The sequence below is a fragment of the Neoarius graeffei genome, chromosome 8 (assembly GCF_027579695.1).
Source record: "Neoarius graeffei isolate fNeoGra1 chromosome 8, fNeoGra1.pri, whole genome shotgun sequence".
Lineage (NCBI taxonomy): Eukaryota > Metazoa > Chordata > Actinopteri > Siluriformes > Ariidae > Neoarius > Neoarius graeffei.
The window spans coordinates 60872621-60889154 of NC_083576.1; the positions used below are offsets into that span (position 1 = coordinate 60872621).

Below are 16534 nucleotides of genomic sequence, written 5' to 3' on the forward strand. Positions count from 1 at the left end.
GATCAACAGTGCTATTATTATCACCAGGCTCGCTTGCTCTCTACTGATCGAACAGTGATGAAGCTGGTGTATGATAGATCTACATAATCTCCCAGATTGCACATCTTTACTGACAGTAATCTACACACTGAGTGAGCACATTCTTCAGAATGGAATTTAAATAGCAATCTTGAATTAGATGCAGACAGTAATTCTCATCAATCATCGATCCTCTGGAAGTTAGATCTTAACAGTCTAATGCATATTTTGAACAACATGAATAATAAGCAAGTACGTGCAATTCCAAGTGTGATTAATTAAAGTTTTTGCTGATAAACATTTGTATATTTCCTTGCTATGGTGTGAGTAGCTTACTGTTGGTTTTGAGGCGTGCTGGCTCGCTATTTCGGCTGCCGGCCTGGTTGATGGCCTTGACAAAGAATATATATCGGGTACCGCTCTGAAGCCCGTGCACGGTGTAATGATTCTGCTTGATGTTGGGCACAATCATCCAACTGTCCACTGAGTTATACAGACCTACAGAGAGAGACAGAGAGAAAGAGAACAAAATCAACAAGCCAGATGTGTTAGAACAAATGAAAACGAAAAGCACAACCCCCCCCCCCCCCCAAAAAAAAAAACCTTTTTAATTAGTGATCCATTTCGAACATGTGCACCTAAATACCTTTTGAAATGGATCACTATTTTTGCATACGCTATTTTTTATTATTTCTGCTCCTACTGTTCTGGAGTTATCTATATATTTTGGAAACAGCATGTGAAATCTTGCTTTTCTCTTCACAATAAAAAATGCCTACCAAAGAACAAATGTTGGTTCACCATGTGTAGTGTGGACATATAGATCGATCCCTGTGGGGTTCCAGGATCTGTGCTTCAGGCAAACAGAGACAGCAATATACACTTCCCAAACCCAATTTCTTACGGCGCTAAGATTTATACAAAGCATCTCCAGGGAACATCAGTGGATAGACATGAATCTAACTGTCAATACTCCCAGTGTGTGAGCTACAGACATGCTTCCTTTCCCCCAAGCCATCATGATATGTCAGCCCTAGGGATTAGCACTCTCGCTTACAAAATCACTGAAATTAAATGTCAAACGGCCTACACCTAGAAAACACGATTCCAACACATTGCTCAGAAAAGGACAGCTGAACAGCATCAAAAATGCACTTTCAAACAACTCCAGTCAAACTTTCATTATCACTCCATCAACCTCAGCACCTACATCCAGAGAAAACAAATCTTCCATCAGTTTAAATCTTGCCTTTGCCATGGACTTCAAGATAATTCATCCATTATCCGTCACCACTTATCCTGTGCAGGGTCACAGGCAAGCTGGAGCCTATCCCAGCTGACTATGGGTGAGAGGCGGGGTACACCCTGGACAAGTCGCCAGGTCATCACAGAGAGAAACAACCATTCACACTCACATTCACACCTACGGTCAATTTAGAGTCACCAGTTAACCTAACCTGCATGTCTTTGGACTGTGGGGGAAACCGGAGCACCCGAAGGAAACCCACACAGACACGGGGAGAACATGCAAACTCCGCACAGAAAGGCCCTCGCCGGCCGCTGGGCTCGAACCCAGAACCTTCTTGCTACGAGGCAACAGTGCTAACCACTACACCACCGTGCCACCCCAAGATAATTCAATATCCGTCCATCCATCATCTGTAGCCACTTATCCTGTTCTACAGGGTCGCAGGCGAGCTGGAGCCTATCCCAGCTGACTATGGGTGAGAGGCGGGGTACACCCTGGACAAGTCGCCAGGTCATCACAGGGCTGACACATAGACAAACAACCATTCACACTCACATTCACACCTACGGTCAATTTAGAGTCGCCAGTTAACCTAACCTGCATGTCTTTGGACTGTGGGGGAAAACGGAGCACCCGGAGGAAACCCACGCAGACACGGGGAGAACATGCAAACTCCGCACAGAAAGGCCCTCGCCAGCCACGGGGCTCGAACCCGGACCTTCTTGCTGTGAGGTGACAGTGCTAACCACTACACCACCGTGCCATCCCAAGATAATTCAATATAAATGAACTAAATATAAACACTTCAACTGCAATGGTGAGTGTCTCTGTGTTTTTGTAATGTCACTGTCATTTTTTTTTGTTTTTGTTTCTGTTTCCGGTTGAGAGTACGTCGTGCACGTTCTGGCTGCCGCTTCTCACCAGAGCTTTTTTGTTTGTTTTTTTTGTTTTATTTTATTTCTTTTTCTATGTTTGTGTAGTTTGATGTTTGTTTGAGTGTTTTGTCCGCCGGTGGTGGTGTAGCTCCGGACCCAGTTTTGGGCGTCGGTTCCCTCCAGGCTTTGGTTCGCCATGGGTGATGCCTGTGCTCCCAGCTGTGGACTGCAGTGAGCTCGTTGCTCATTTTACATCATGGTTGTCCAGCGCTCTGTGCTTTAACGCTTGGCGTGATGTTCCGAGCGATGTTGCTCGGTGGTGTCGCGGCGGCTGTGCAGGCGGTTTGGGACACACCAGCGCTTTGCGTGGCGGAGCTTCTCTGCTCGCTTTGTGGATCCATGGCGTGGTGTTCTGAGCAATGTTGCTGACGGCGTCGCGGCCCCTACTTGGTGGACTTTTTACCTTTTATTTTTATTTATTTTTTTCTTATTATATTTTTTATTTATTTATTTTTTCTTTGTCTACTATTGTAAAGAATCCTTGGGTTTCTTGAAAGGCGCTATATAAATTTAACTTATTATTATTTTATTATTATTATTATAACTGTCATAAATTCGGCAGAATATCCTGAACATAAAGTTCAAATGTACCTTGAGTTTCATTAGTTTCTTTAATGAACATGAAAAATCCAAGAAAAAAAAAAAGGTTTTTTTGCACAGTGACGTTATATTATTGACATTAAAACTTGGCCACTGTTCACTGATGACACTGAATGTAAAAGGTATGCAGACAGTATGATCATCACTCCCAGTCTTTCTGTGTGTGTGTGTGTGTGTGTGTGTGTGTGTGTGTGTGTGTGTGTGTGTGTGTGTGAAGATAAGAGGATGAAATAAAAATGAGGAAACATCTAAAGAGTACTGGGATGCTCTTGCCCCTGTCTGTGAATCCAAACCCATTTTTTATGCTGCAGCAGTGAGTTTTTACGTGTGTGCAGCGTGCGTTTTTGTGTGAAAGCGGGCATGCTTCCCTGTACAAGATGCCACTGACTATACACATATGAGTCTGTGAACCAACTGCATTCTGCATCTCTGTAACCCAAACAGACCTGTACAGTTTCTGCCATCGCACCCAGTCTAACCCCCATCACAGGTGGCCTCGGAGGACTCTGCCTTTATTCTTCTCTCATTGTTCTCTGCAAACCCCTAAAGCCCAGCTTCTGAATATCTGCACTACAAAGAACTGTGTTTTCGCAGGAACCATGGACAATGTTATCATGGATAAGCCTGCAGCAGCCTCCCTGAAGCCTGGTGCAATATAAACCTGGCAGTGACATCATGTGTACATTATTATCCTCAAGGCTAACCAGACAACTCATTGAGCTCCCCAGAATTCATCAATCTAACTGGTCAGAATGTGTCGATTCATCTTCTCTGTACAACAGTTAGTTACAGTACGGTCCACTGTTCCAAGAGTGCTGATATTTCACAATAACAGCACTGGATGGTGGGCGGCACGGTGGTGTAGTGGTTAGCGCTGTCGCCTCACAGCAAGAAGGTCCGGGTTCGAGCCCCGTGGCCGGCGAGGGCCTTTCTGTGTGGAGTTTGCATGTTCTCCCCGTGTCCGTGTGGGTTTCCTCCGGGTGCTCTGGTTTCCCCCACAGTCCAAAGACATGCAGGTTAGGTTAACTGGTGACTCTAAATTGACCGTAGGTGTGAATGTGAGTGTGAATGGTTGTCTGTGTCTATTGGCCCTTTTCCACTACCCTTTTTCAGCTCGCTTCAGCCCGACACGGCTCGCGTTTCGACTACCTCAGAACAGCACGACTCAGCTCGCTTCAGCCCTGCTTAGCCCCTAAAACTCGCACGGTTTTGGAGTGGGGCTGAAGCGAGCCAAACCAAGCTGAGTGAGGCTGGGGGCGTGAGCAGACACTCCCCTGTGCACTGATTGGTGAGGAGGAGTGTCCTCACATGCCCACACACGCCCTGCGAGCACGCTGGGATCTGTAAACACCGTAAACCCGGAAGAAGAAGAATTACGAATTACGAGAATTTCTGAAGCCTTATGTGCCTCGCCTCATCTATACGCTCTTGCCAGTATCTGTTGGTGTTGTCGATGACAACAAGCCACAGCACCAAGACCAGCAACACTAACGACTCCATGTCCTCCATGTTTATTGTTTACTATCCGGGTCGTGAGACTACCGCTTAAAAGCTCACTGATGTCACTGTTTGCGCTGCTTAACGACATCACGTGACGTCCACCCACTTTCGCTAACTCCACCCAATGTGTCCACCCACTTCCAGCCAGCACGGTTCAGCGCGGTTGTAGTTGAAATGCAACTCCAACAGCCCCGCTCAGCCCGACTCAGCCCAACTCAGCACGGCACGGCTCAGCCCGACTCAGCCGCGTTGGTAGTGGAAAAGCGGCATATGTGTCAGCCCTGTGATGACCTGGCGACTTGTCCAGGGTGTACCCTGCCTTTCACCCATAGTCAGCTGGGATAGGCTCCAGCTTGCCTGCGACCCTGTAGAACAGGATAAAGCGGCTACAGATGATGAGATGAGATGAGCACTGGACGGTTCACTGTGTGGATCACGCCACTCGTCATATAAAACCAGTTACTACTGTAGTGTTATCAACATCAGTCATTCAGGAATATAACTTTTGACTTGAAATATAACAGTTGGTCAGATGATGATGAAAAGGAAGAAGGGACGCCAATTTTACCAGAAGCACTTTCAACAAGAATGTACAAATCAATGTGAGCTAGATAGTTGACATGCTATAAATTGAGTGTGGCTTCTTCGGGCTCGATATCAGCTTGAGGAGCAAAACTAAATGGAACATTTGGCCATATTGTATCCAGAATGCCACTTACTCGATAGTAATTTCTTGTTTATTGAACAGCGGCATAAAAGCAATATCACACTCGAGGACCTGCTGTACGGAATACCCTTCTTATCATTTTCTTTTGTGTCCTTGTAAGAGTAGAAGTCATTAACGGGATTCACGTCAAATCTGCTTCGAGGTGAAACACGCCACCTGGCAAGATGATTAAATGGCGAACACACAAATGAACAAGCTATTCATGAATAAGCTTGAGGTATGAAGCAGCTCTTAGCCAAACGCTGATCAGATCACTCCTCTCACTGCCGGTATAATCGCAATTACATTGACGTATTTTACTCTCATAACAGATCAGCACACCCTCAGTCCTCTCCACTTTAGCAGATGCACAGAGGTACGGACTAACAGGTAAATGCAGCATTTGTGCAATGCAGCTTAAGTGTGTGCTCCTGTGAGGCTTGGAGTGCCTTTTGCTGCTGGCTTTTACGAGCAGCTCTGCATCTCTCATCACAATCAATCACCATCACAATAAAAGTGGAGTAAAGAGCATTAGCTCAGGTCAGATGTAATCACGCCTGATGCCAGGACAGCACCTGGATGGATAAATCAGCAGGCTAACCCAGCCTCCATGCATGAGCTAATGACTGGCCTGCAAGAGTGCAGTCCCTGAGCAAGAGAGGGAGGACGCTTTTCACTTCTCGATTTCCACCCCATTAGTGTGAGATCTGGCTGAGATAGCTGCCTTTGGAGCTGTTTTTAATTAGCCACCAAGGGGTGCCTTTGTGCCTGTGCCAAACTTGTAATTGCTGATATCTGACCTGTAGAGAAGGGCAAAGTAAACCTATAGCTATTTTGCATGTTTTAAACTGGAACAGAGCTACTGGAATCGTATGCTTGTTCATACTGGAAAGAAAACTGGAGGAAAGAAAAAAATTAAGTCGAAAATCCTTAACTGAACAAAGTTATCAAATTTTAACTGTGTCAAAAGCAATGCTAGCAAGTGTTGGCAGGCAAAACAAACCTCGCCCGGTCGCACTTGTGATGAATATGAAGGAAGATATCGCGAAAAAAAAAATAGGTACCCTATGGGTACATGTGGCTACTGCTTATAAATAAAATTGTTTTCTGATACCATGTCCATACAGTAAATATAGCATATATATTTACTCTATGAGGCAGTAGCCACAAAAATGAAGCATGATCCAAAAATGAACAATTTAAAAATCACAGAAATACAAACATACCAAGTATCTGTACTTTAGGCGGCACGGTGGTGTAGTGGTTAGCGCTGTCGCCTCACAGCAAGAAGGTCCGGGTTCGAGCCCTGTGGCCGGCGAGGGCCTTTCTGTGCGGAGTTTGCATGTTCTCCCCGTGTCTGCGTGGGTTTCCTCCGGGTGCCCCGGTTTCCCCCACAGTCCAAAGACATGCAGGTTAGGTTAACTGGTGACTCTAAATTGACCGTAGGTGTGAATGTGAGTGTGAATGGTTGTCTGTGTCTATGTGTCAGCCCTGTGATGACCTGGTGACTTGTCCAGGGTGTACCCCGCCTCTCGCCTGTAGTCAGCTGGGATAGGCTCCAGCTTGCCTGCAACCCTGTAGAACAGGATAAAGCAGCTAGAGATAATGAAATGAGATCTGTACTTTATATTGTTCTACCCTTACAGTTTTTGAAACTGAAACCGAACCGAGGCTGACATACACACGCTGTCGCCATGACCCAAACTCTTATTTCCTGGAAATGGCCCGGCGCTAGAGCTCAATGGAACGCACTTTCCCTTTGTAATACGCATGAACATGTCTGAAAGTGATTTCTTTAGTCTAGTCCATTTATTTATAATTTAATAATAAATCAACAGAGCAGGGAAGTTTTTATCAATGGGGTTTAAAAGTGGGCATGGCCAAAACCCCTTCCTTTGCGTATGTAAACGAACCAAGAAACCATCCGATGACAGCACGGTGCATGCAAATGAGGCAGGTAGTGATCCAATCAGCATGTTTGTTAGAGGAGTCTTTCCGAGGCAGCGCTCCTGCAGTCTGAGCTCAGAGCTGTTTTTTATTACCTTTTTGGTCACCGTGACCTTGACTGGATGACCCTCAAAATGTTCGAGGTTCTATGTGAGACCAATGTCCATCTATTCTGAAAGTTTCATGAAGATTGATCCAGCTGTTTTCCCGTAATATCGTTAACAAAAACAAACAAACAAAGAAACCCGACCGAAAACAGTACCTCACCCCCGGTGGACTCTGTCCTGGGCGAGGTAATAAAACGCACTAAGAAAGCTTATGCAATCCAGTCCAAGGTAACTTTTTAGATATTTTTCAAATCACTTCAGCGCTATTCCTCTGAAACCTATTTCAAACAGTGTTTTCACAGATAGATCAGGAAATTGTTATAATCAGAGCAAACATCTACAGCTTATTAAAAATGCAACATAACAGGCTTATGCCTCGGGAATCAGGAAAAAAAACCATAATGGAGATATCTTCTGAATGGGGTGTATAAGTGTAGAAGCCAAGCAAAATAAAAGCAATGGGAAAGGCTCACATTTCTCCTCAAGGGATAAAAGCAAATGCTACCAATAACCAGCTAGTGGCTTCACTTAAGCACTTGCATCCACAGAGTGATGGAAAAAGTCGTCAATCTGGGAAGAAAGCATTCCTCTCCGTTTCTCAGTCTCTCGGCTTGAATTCTCTGAGGACGATGCAGTAACAGTGGCCAGACCAGTGCTGCTGAGTCTCTGCACTATTACAGGGTGAAAAAAAAAGAAAGAAAGAAAAAAAAGTGCTTTCTGTGCTGCTGTAACTGGATGAGTACAGCTCACTCCAGCAGAGTGAGAGAGAGGAACAGAGACAGATGAAGAGAAAGGAAAAGAGGGAAAGGGCAGAGGGAAATGTGGGAGAAATGAAAAAGTGAGACAGAGTAAAGGAAAGATGAGCACAGTGTGTGTTTGTGTAGGAGTGTACATGAGTGTGTGAAAGAAGTGGTGCTGTGTGAGTGCCACTCCAGAACTGGGCCTCTGGACTGCAGTTCTCACTTTCTCTTCTTCTTCCTCTGCCAAGATCTCGTCAAGTGTTGTGATGTCACTGCTTTTATCGACTCCAAAAAAGGACTTTTTGTATGTCAACGAAAGGCGCAGCACTAGTAGGTGATCCTAAATCATATGATGAGAGCCAAGTGTATTTCTGATGTAAGAAAGCTTAACGTGTCGGCAACAAATCCTCTGGAAAGCAGACCTCACAAGAAGCTGTGTTATATAATGGAGAGCATGCAGAAAAACTCATCCGCTGGGTTCTAACTTACATAAAGCTTGATCTCATCCTGCACTGCACAAGCACATTCTTGACTTTACTAGCTCATATTTCTAATTTTGAACAGCAAATTCAATACCGGTTCTCCAAAATATCACACAATGCTGTGTATGATGCAGAGTAAAACAGAATTTGTAAAAAACGGTACACCATCCAACACACTGCATTGTAATGTAATACTCACTGATGAAGTTGGTCTGGCCCGTGTAGATAGTGTACTGGAGTTCATAAGACGTGACACTAAACTCATCCTCAGAAGTCCAGTGCACAGTGATGGTGTCGTGGGAGGCTGTGCAAAGCTCATCGCGTATAGATGGAGGATTAGGGGCTGGAAAAATATAAAGCTGAATATCAGCAACTTTTTTTTTTCCTGCTCAAAATAGGGTTTGCTGGGTTGCTGTCTCTCTGACTCACCTGTCAGATAATCCAGGCCCTCAAGGATCTTCTTTTCTCGGGAGAAGTCTAGGGCAAAATTGTCAAAGGCCTCATTCAGATTGACATCTGGGATAAGGACCTGTGAGGAGGCTGTGGCCATGGCAACCCTGGGTGTCAATGAGAGGGAGAGAGATTGCACTGTGAGAACAAGCTCCTCTTGCTGTTAAACTTTATTTCACCGTGACAACTGACTTATAACCTCATCTGAGAGCTCAATTAAAGAGAAATTATATATAATGGAGAGCGGGGAGACTTAGGACAATTTGTATTCCTGTAAATTCATTTCAACCGAATCAGGTTTCAGATTAGATCAGAAGTCAGATGTTGCCCCTTCCAGTAACCGACTTCCTTTGGAGCCACGAAGCTGGACACTGCAGTAAGGCCTGTGGGTTAAATATTTTTGTCAATCAAAACTTGTATTTTCTACTTCGCCTCCACCTCCATTCTATAGAGTGATGTATGCTGGTGAATTCAGGATTTGTTAGGAATTAAAGTTACCATATATATATGTTATTTACCAGCTGGGAGGCCGGTATCGTGAAATACCGTGACCGAGGTCTTGAAAGTACTGAGCGAGGCCCTCTGGGCCGAGGTCAGTATTCAAGGCCGAGGTCATGGTATTTCACCATACGGACCGACCTTAAGCTGGTAAATAATATATTTATTTTTTTCTTTACCAAATTCTAACAGAAAACGAGAGCGCCCGAAAGGGAAAACCGAGCCGAGCCGCCATTTTGAATCCTCATTCACGGCTGTAATGCAAATTGCTTCCTCCTCGGTATACAAGTGCACTTCCATGGCAGGAAAAAGAAAACCACATGTTGCCGCCTATGTAGTCCCCTATTTATACAAAACTGAGTCATTCAGGATTCAGCCATGTTTTGCTCGGCGTTAGCAAGTTAGAAGTTTTTAGCTTTCTCTTGAAATGGTTTCTTTTATTTCTTCTTCCTCAGGGTAGTAAAACTCACTTTCGCTGTGAACACTGTCATTATTGCTATCCATGCTGTAAAATTAATGCTATTCTCCTGAGAAATGCTGGCAAAAATTTATAAGATTTTTGATAATCTTATAAATAAATCTTATTAAAAAAATATAAATGTTGACAAAAAACGCTACTATGTTTGTTGTTGTTGTGAACGAGCGAGTCGCCAGAGGTCCGTAACCGGGGTCCGTAACTGGGGTCTGTATCATAGGATATGGACCCACTCGCCAGCCAATCAGAGCGCAGGATTTGATGGAAACCGCACTGTGAAAAAAATAAATAGTATTATTTATTAATCTTAAATTCTGGGGAAAAACATTTAAATCCCCCCCCCCAAATCGCCAGATCGGGAGAGCTGGGACAGTTCATGGTACAGGTTTTTTGCTGTTGATTTACAAATATAAAATTGCTTAAAAATTTTCGTTAAAAATGTAGGAGTATACCTGCATGAGGATTAAGTTTATTTTATTCCTGTTTTGTCGAGTCAGGTTTTGGATAAACTGACATTTTTCTGTCACTGTACCAGCATTGTGTGTTCATACAGTTCATATGTTACATGTTTTGATGATGAAAAAAAAAATTAAAAACATGTAGGCCTAGGTATTTTACTTTTGTTCCAAGTCTCCCAACATAATATCCCATATCTCCCCGCAAAAATAATGACAGAAAAAGTGAAGCCTGAAGGTCAGTATATGTGACAAGCTGAGAAACTATTTACTAAGGGGATATAGTAAATACTCTCTAATGCAATATGAATGTGACGCTACCTGCAAAGACTTTCTCATGATCTACAAAAGCTGAAGACTTGTCCCAAGTCTCCCCACTCTCCTCTCCCCGGTCTCATAAGCATGGCTGTAGTGCCACACGGGAGCAGTTGCTATTCTTGAAATAAGTCTTGCTACTGGCACCCTGACCTTAAGTCATATCTGTGAGAGGTCTACTACGCCTATGAACATCATGCAGACATGAAGCGCACCTGAAACCAAAATCAGACTTCAGAGCTTTTTGTATCGGTATGAACACTAATACAATACCATATCTAGGTTAAATAGGAAATAACAGTTTTGGAAACGTGCTTATTTTAATTTTATAGTTTGTCACTTCTGGGAAAGCTATTCAGATTTCTTGATGAGTCATCATGTACAGGTCTTGTTCTCCTCCAAATAAATGCTGTCTACAATGTATAGCTCCTGCTTCCAGTTATCAGTAAACATGGTTCGTCTTCCTAAAAATGTTTGGAGTTTATTAATTTGGAAAAGGCTGGAATTTGTACAAGGTCACAGTTATGTGACAGACACTTTTCTAAGGAGGGTTTTACCAACTTGGGGCTTTTCAATGGCGCAATTCCTTGTGTCTTTATGCTCTGTCTGGGCTTCTCCATTGGTACGAGCAAGTAATAATATTCAATCTACCACTCAGTGACGACCCTGTGAACCTCTGTCATCATTGGTACCACTGACAATAGACCTTGGCTCACACACTGCAAAAAGTGAAAACTGAATTTGAAATTATCACGGTGGTGTAGTGGTTAGCACTGTTGCCTCACAGCAAGAAGGTCCTGGGTTCGAGCCCAGTGGCTGGCGATGGCCTTTCTGTGGGAGTTTTCATGTTCTCTGCGTGGGTTTGCTCCGGTTTCCCCCCCAAAGACGTGCAGGTTAGGCTAATTCTTCTTTTGGCTGCTCCCGATTAGGGGTCGCCACAGCGGATCTTTCGTCTCCATTGCTCCCTGTCTTCCGCATCCTTCTCTATCACACCTGCCACTTTCATGTCCTCTCTCACCACATCCATGTATCTCCTCTTTGGCCGTCCTCGTTTTCGTGTGCCTGGCAGCTCCATCCTCAACATTCTCCTTCCAACATGCTCTGCATCTCTTCTCAGGATGTGCCCGTACCATCTCAGTCTCATCTCTCTTAGCTTAATTCCCAAGCTCTCCACATGTGCTGTCCCTCTGATGTGCTCGTTCCTTATCCTGTCCAACCTCGTCGCTCCCGTCGCAAACCTTAACATCCTCAACTCCGCCACCTCCAACTTTGCCTCCTGTCTCTTCGTTAAGGGTACGGTCTCCAATCCATACATCACAGCTGGTCTCACTACTGTCTTATATATCTTACCTTTCACTTTTGCTGGGACTTTCCTATCACAAATGACTCCCGAAATCCTTCTCCAACTGCTCCACCCTGCCTGCACTCTTTCTCACCTCACTATCGCAGCCCCCATTTTCCTGCACAGTTGACCCCAGGTACTTGAATTCCAATTAGCTTAGGCTAATTGGTGGCTCTAAATTGACCGTGTGAGTGCAAATGGCTGTTTGTCTCTGTGTCAGTCCTGCGATAACCTGGCGACTTGTCCAGGGTGTACCCCGCCTCTCGCCCATAGTCAGCTGGGATAGGCTCCAGCTTGCCTGCGACCCTGTAGGACAGGATACAGCGGCTACAGATAATGGATGGATGGTGAAATTATCTTGCTGCATGGACAGATAATTTTACTTGAGAAGACACCTTGGAATAAGTTGGTTACAATCTAGAACTAGTTTTAATAATCTCAGAGCTGGTGTCTTGTATTCTTCTACACTGCAAAAATTATATCTTAAGTTATGATATCTTGAATATCGCTGAAACGATCGAGCATTTCCTATTAGAAGAATACAAGAAACCAAACTCTGAGATTATTAAAGCTGGTTCTAGATTGTACCCAACTTATTCCAAGATGACTTGTCAAGTAAAATTATCTGTCCATGCAGCAAGATAATCTCACTCGTATTAAGGAATTTTCTCCTCAAATTCATTTTTTTTTGCAGTGCAGATGTCCAGCATAACTCAATAAACACGCAGCATCTCGTCATCAAGGATACTGTTTTTATTGAAGTCGACATGCACGGGTACAGACGGTGGGGTGAAAATTATTCCCTTACAGCACTTTACTGTTCTGCAAATTTAGTTAGTTCGCTAAGTGACTGTGAACTTTGCAAATTTAGTGCAATGTGGTGTATCCTGAAGGCTTTTGGCTGTAAATCAGTCAAGCATTCCAACACAATTACTCTGACCTCCTGTTTCCGAAGAAACTCCGTCAACATACAGATTGAAATCACAGCCATTTCATAAGGACTTTTATTAAATTATATGTGGCACATGGTCACAGAAATTGTTACTGCAGCACTGGAGGTATTCTGTATGCATTTTCTATGCATTCAAAGGATGACTCCTACAACTGCTATTAGCTAGACTAAATGTGATAAGTGTGTGAAAAGCATAGGTTGCAGATGTCACGGCCATGACATGCCCAGGGCTTAACCACATGTAACAGAAGGAAAGACTTATTTATCCATTGTAAATTATAAGGCTTGGCACTGCAAGCTGAACCTGATGCAGAGAAACTGCAGCATTCAAGCACTTGCGCATGCATAAGAGACTTTGTAGAAGCCACAGCACCCTTCAGGGTACTTCAAAATCCAGTGTGAACACGTACAACCCCGATTCCAAAAAAGTTGGGACAAAGTACAAATTGTAAATAAAAACGGAATGCAATAATTTACAAATCTCAAAAACTGATATTGTATTCATAATAGAACATAGACAACATATCAAATGTCGAAAGTGAGACATTTTGAAATTTCCTGCCAAATATTGGCTCATTTGAAATTTCATGACAGCAACACATCTCAAAAAAGTTGGGACAGGGGCAATAAGAGGCTGGAAAAGTTAAAGGTACAAAAAAGGAACAGCTGGAGGACCAAATTGCAACTCATTAGGTCAATTGGCAATAGGTCATTAACATGACTGGGTATAAAAAGAGCATCTTGGAGTGGCAGCGGCTCTCAGAAGTAAAGATGGGAAGAGGATCACCAATCCCCCTAATTCTGCGCCGACAAATAGTGGAGCAATATCAGAAAGGAGTTCAACAGTGTAAAATTGCAAAGAGTTTGAACATATCATCATCTACAGTGCATAATATCATCAAAAGATTCAGAGAATCTGGAAGAATCTCTGTGCGTAAGGGTCAAGGCCGGAAAGCCATACTGGGTGCCCGTGATCTTCGGGCCCTTAGACGGCACTGCATCACATACAGGCATGCTTCTGTATTGGAAATCACAAAATGGGCTCAGGAATATTTCCAGAGAACATTATCTGTGAACACAATTCACCGTGCCATCCGCCGTTGCCAGCTAAAACTCTATAGTTCAAAGAAGAAGCCGTATCTAAACATGATCCAGAAGCGCAGACATCTTCTCTGGGCCAAGGCTCATTTAAAATGGACTGTGGCAAAGTGGAAAACTGTTCTGTGGTCAGACGAATCAAAATGTGAAGTTCTTTATGGAAATCAGGGACGCCGTGTCATTCGGACTAAAGAGGAGAAGGACGACCCAAGTTGTTATCAGCGCTCAGTTCAGAAGCCTGCATCTCTGATGGTATGGGGTTGCATTAGTGCATGTGGCATGGGCAGCTTACACATCTGGAAAGACACCATCGATGCTGAAAGGTATATCCAGGTTCTAGAGCAACATATGCTCCCATCCAGACGACGTCTCTTTCAGGGAAGACTTTACATTTTCCAACATGACAATGCCAAACCACATACTGCATCAATTACAGCATCATGGCTGCGTAGAAGAAGGGTCCGGGTACTGAACTGGCCAGCCTGCAGTCCAGATCTTTCACCCATAGAAAACATTTGGCGCATCATAAAACGGAAGATACGACAAAAAAGACCTAAGACAGTTGAGCAACTAGAATCCTACATTAGACAAGAATGGGTTAACATTCCTATCCCTAAACTTGAGCAACTTGTCTCCTCAGTCCCCAGACGTTTACAGACTGTTGTAAAGAGAAAAGGGGATGTCTCACAGTGGTAAACATGGCCTTGTCCCAACTTTTTTGAGATGTGTTGTTGTCATGAAATTTAAAATCACCTAATTTTTCTCTTTAAATGATATATTTTCTCAGTTTAAACATTTGATATGTCATCTATGTTCTATTCTGAATAAAATATGGAATTTTGAAACTTCCACATCATTGCATTCCGTTTTTATTTACAATTTGTACTTTGTCCCAACTTTTTTGGAATCAGGGTTGTAATTAAAATATATCGACAGAGCGGAATGCAGACCATGATCTACAGAACATATTAAGTGTGCAGACATGCTAAGAGTTGACTTGACACTGGGAAGTGCTGAATGGTATAGAGAAACGCTGTATGTGTTTTGCATATATCTCACCTCTCTGCCACATTTCTGGCAGTCTGGAGGAAGCGAGCATGGTCGTTCTCTTTTAGACTCTGCTCAGCTTGTGTGATAAGAGCACTGGAGCGTTCCAGACACTGTCTACAGTTCGCAATCTGCTGAGCCAGCTTACGGAGCTTCATCACCTACAAAGATAGAGACACATGCACAGACATTTTTCCATCTACCCCTCTAGAAAATCAATCAATCCAACGCTCCTGCAAGGTATATCATATGTCCTTTTGTTTACACTACGATGGAAGGGATGGATAGTGTTTCACCCCCTATGGATTCTCTTTTCACTGAATCACTGAGAAACCATTTAAATCACATTTCTGCATAAAACCTGAATCATACTAAGTTGCACTTTCTTGTTAATACAATTGAAAAATGTCTCCAATGTCTACCCATATAAGATTACATCTACACTATACTGCCAAAAGTATTCGCTCGCCTGCCTTGACTCACATATGAGCTTAAGTGACATCCTATTCCTAATCCATAGGGTTCAATATGACGTCGGTCCACCCTTTGCAACTAGAACAGCTTCAACTCTTCTGGGAAGGCTGTCCACAAGGTTTAGGAGTGTGTTTATGGGAATTTTTGACCATTCTTCCAGAAGCGCATTTGTGAGGTCACACACTGATGTTGGACGAGAAGGCCTGGCTCTCAGTCTCCGCTCTAATTCATCCCAAAGGTGTTCTATCGGGTTGAGGTCAGGACTCTGTGCAGGCCAGTCAAGTTCATCCACACCAGACTCTGTCATCCATGTCTTTATGGACCTTGCTTTGTGCACTGGTGCACAGTCATGTTGGAAGAGGAAGGGGCCAGCTCCAAACTGTAAAAACAGTCTGCATGCCCAGGTGCTTGATTTTATACACCTGTGGCCATGGAAGTGATTGGAACACCTGATTCCGATAATTTGGATGGGTGAGCAAATACTTTTGGCAATATAGTGTACTTTGGTTGCCCTTCACGCTTCTAATCAGCGCATAAGTGTTTAACCCTCTGGGGTCGAGAGCTTTGCCGGCGAAGCTCGACAGGTTTAGAATGAGTAGGTCATGTATTTAGATAAATATCTTCACAAGTTTAGCATCATACAAGCATGATAAACATATTGACGGAAACTTTATACTTTACACTTTCCTGTGTGCCCACTGCCAAATAATATTATAGTTTTTAAATTACCTAAATTAGACGAAACATAAAACTTGTCACCTTACTCAGTCACACCGGAGTCGGAGTGCTGAGCGCCCACTTACACATTCATAAAAGACTATTCACATGGTAACGGCATGATAATCACTTTCACTCTTTCGGTTTCCATTGGTTTCTCTTTCGCCGTGGGAGCGCCCACCGTAAACAGGATAAAATCTGTCAGACACAGTTTAGGCTATTTGTAGGTAAAACTTATTGCAAGATGGCACGCAGATTTTATGCGCTTCGGATGATTCAGGACAGCGATTCAATTTCTGGATAGCGAATCAATTCATGATTAATTTCATGATTCAGGACAATGATTCAGTTCAATCTTGAGAATTGCAACACTGATGATGAGCAGTGTCTTTTTTTTTTTTAACTTCGACTCCATCCAGCCAAAGAT

At 43.5% G+C, this 16534-nt stretch overlaps 1 protein-coding gene across 6 annotated transcripts in view; it reads right to left on the minus strand.

Annotated features, from left to right (window-relative positions):
• mid2 (midline 2) overlaps nucleotides 1-16534 on the minus strand; it is a 387129-nt gene that overhangs the window by 15447 nt on the left and 355148 nt on the right. For all 6 annotated transcript variants that reach the window (XM_060927966.1, XM_060927969.1, XM_060927965.1 and 3 more), the window contains 4 exons: nucleotides 14929-15077; nucleotides 8714-8841; nucleotides 8484-8627; nucleotides 355-516 (listed from right to left, as the gene is read on the minus strand). In XM_060927966.1, the coding sequence (XP_060783949.1) occupies nucleotides 355-516; nucleotides 8484-8627; nucleotides 8714-8841; nucleotides 14929-15077 (583 nt within the window). The remainder of the gene's footprint in view (nucleotides 1-354; nucleotides 517-8483; nucleotides 8628-8713; nucleotides 8842-14928; nucleotides 15078-16534) is intronic.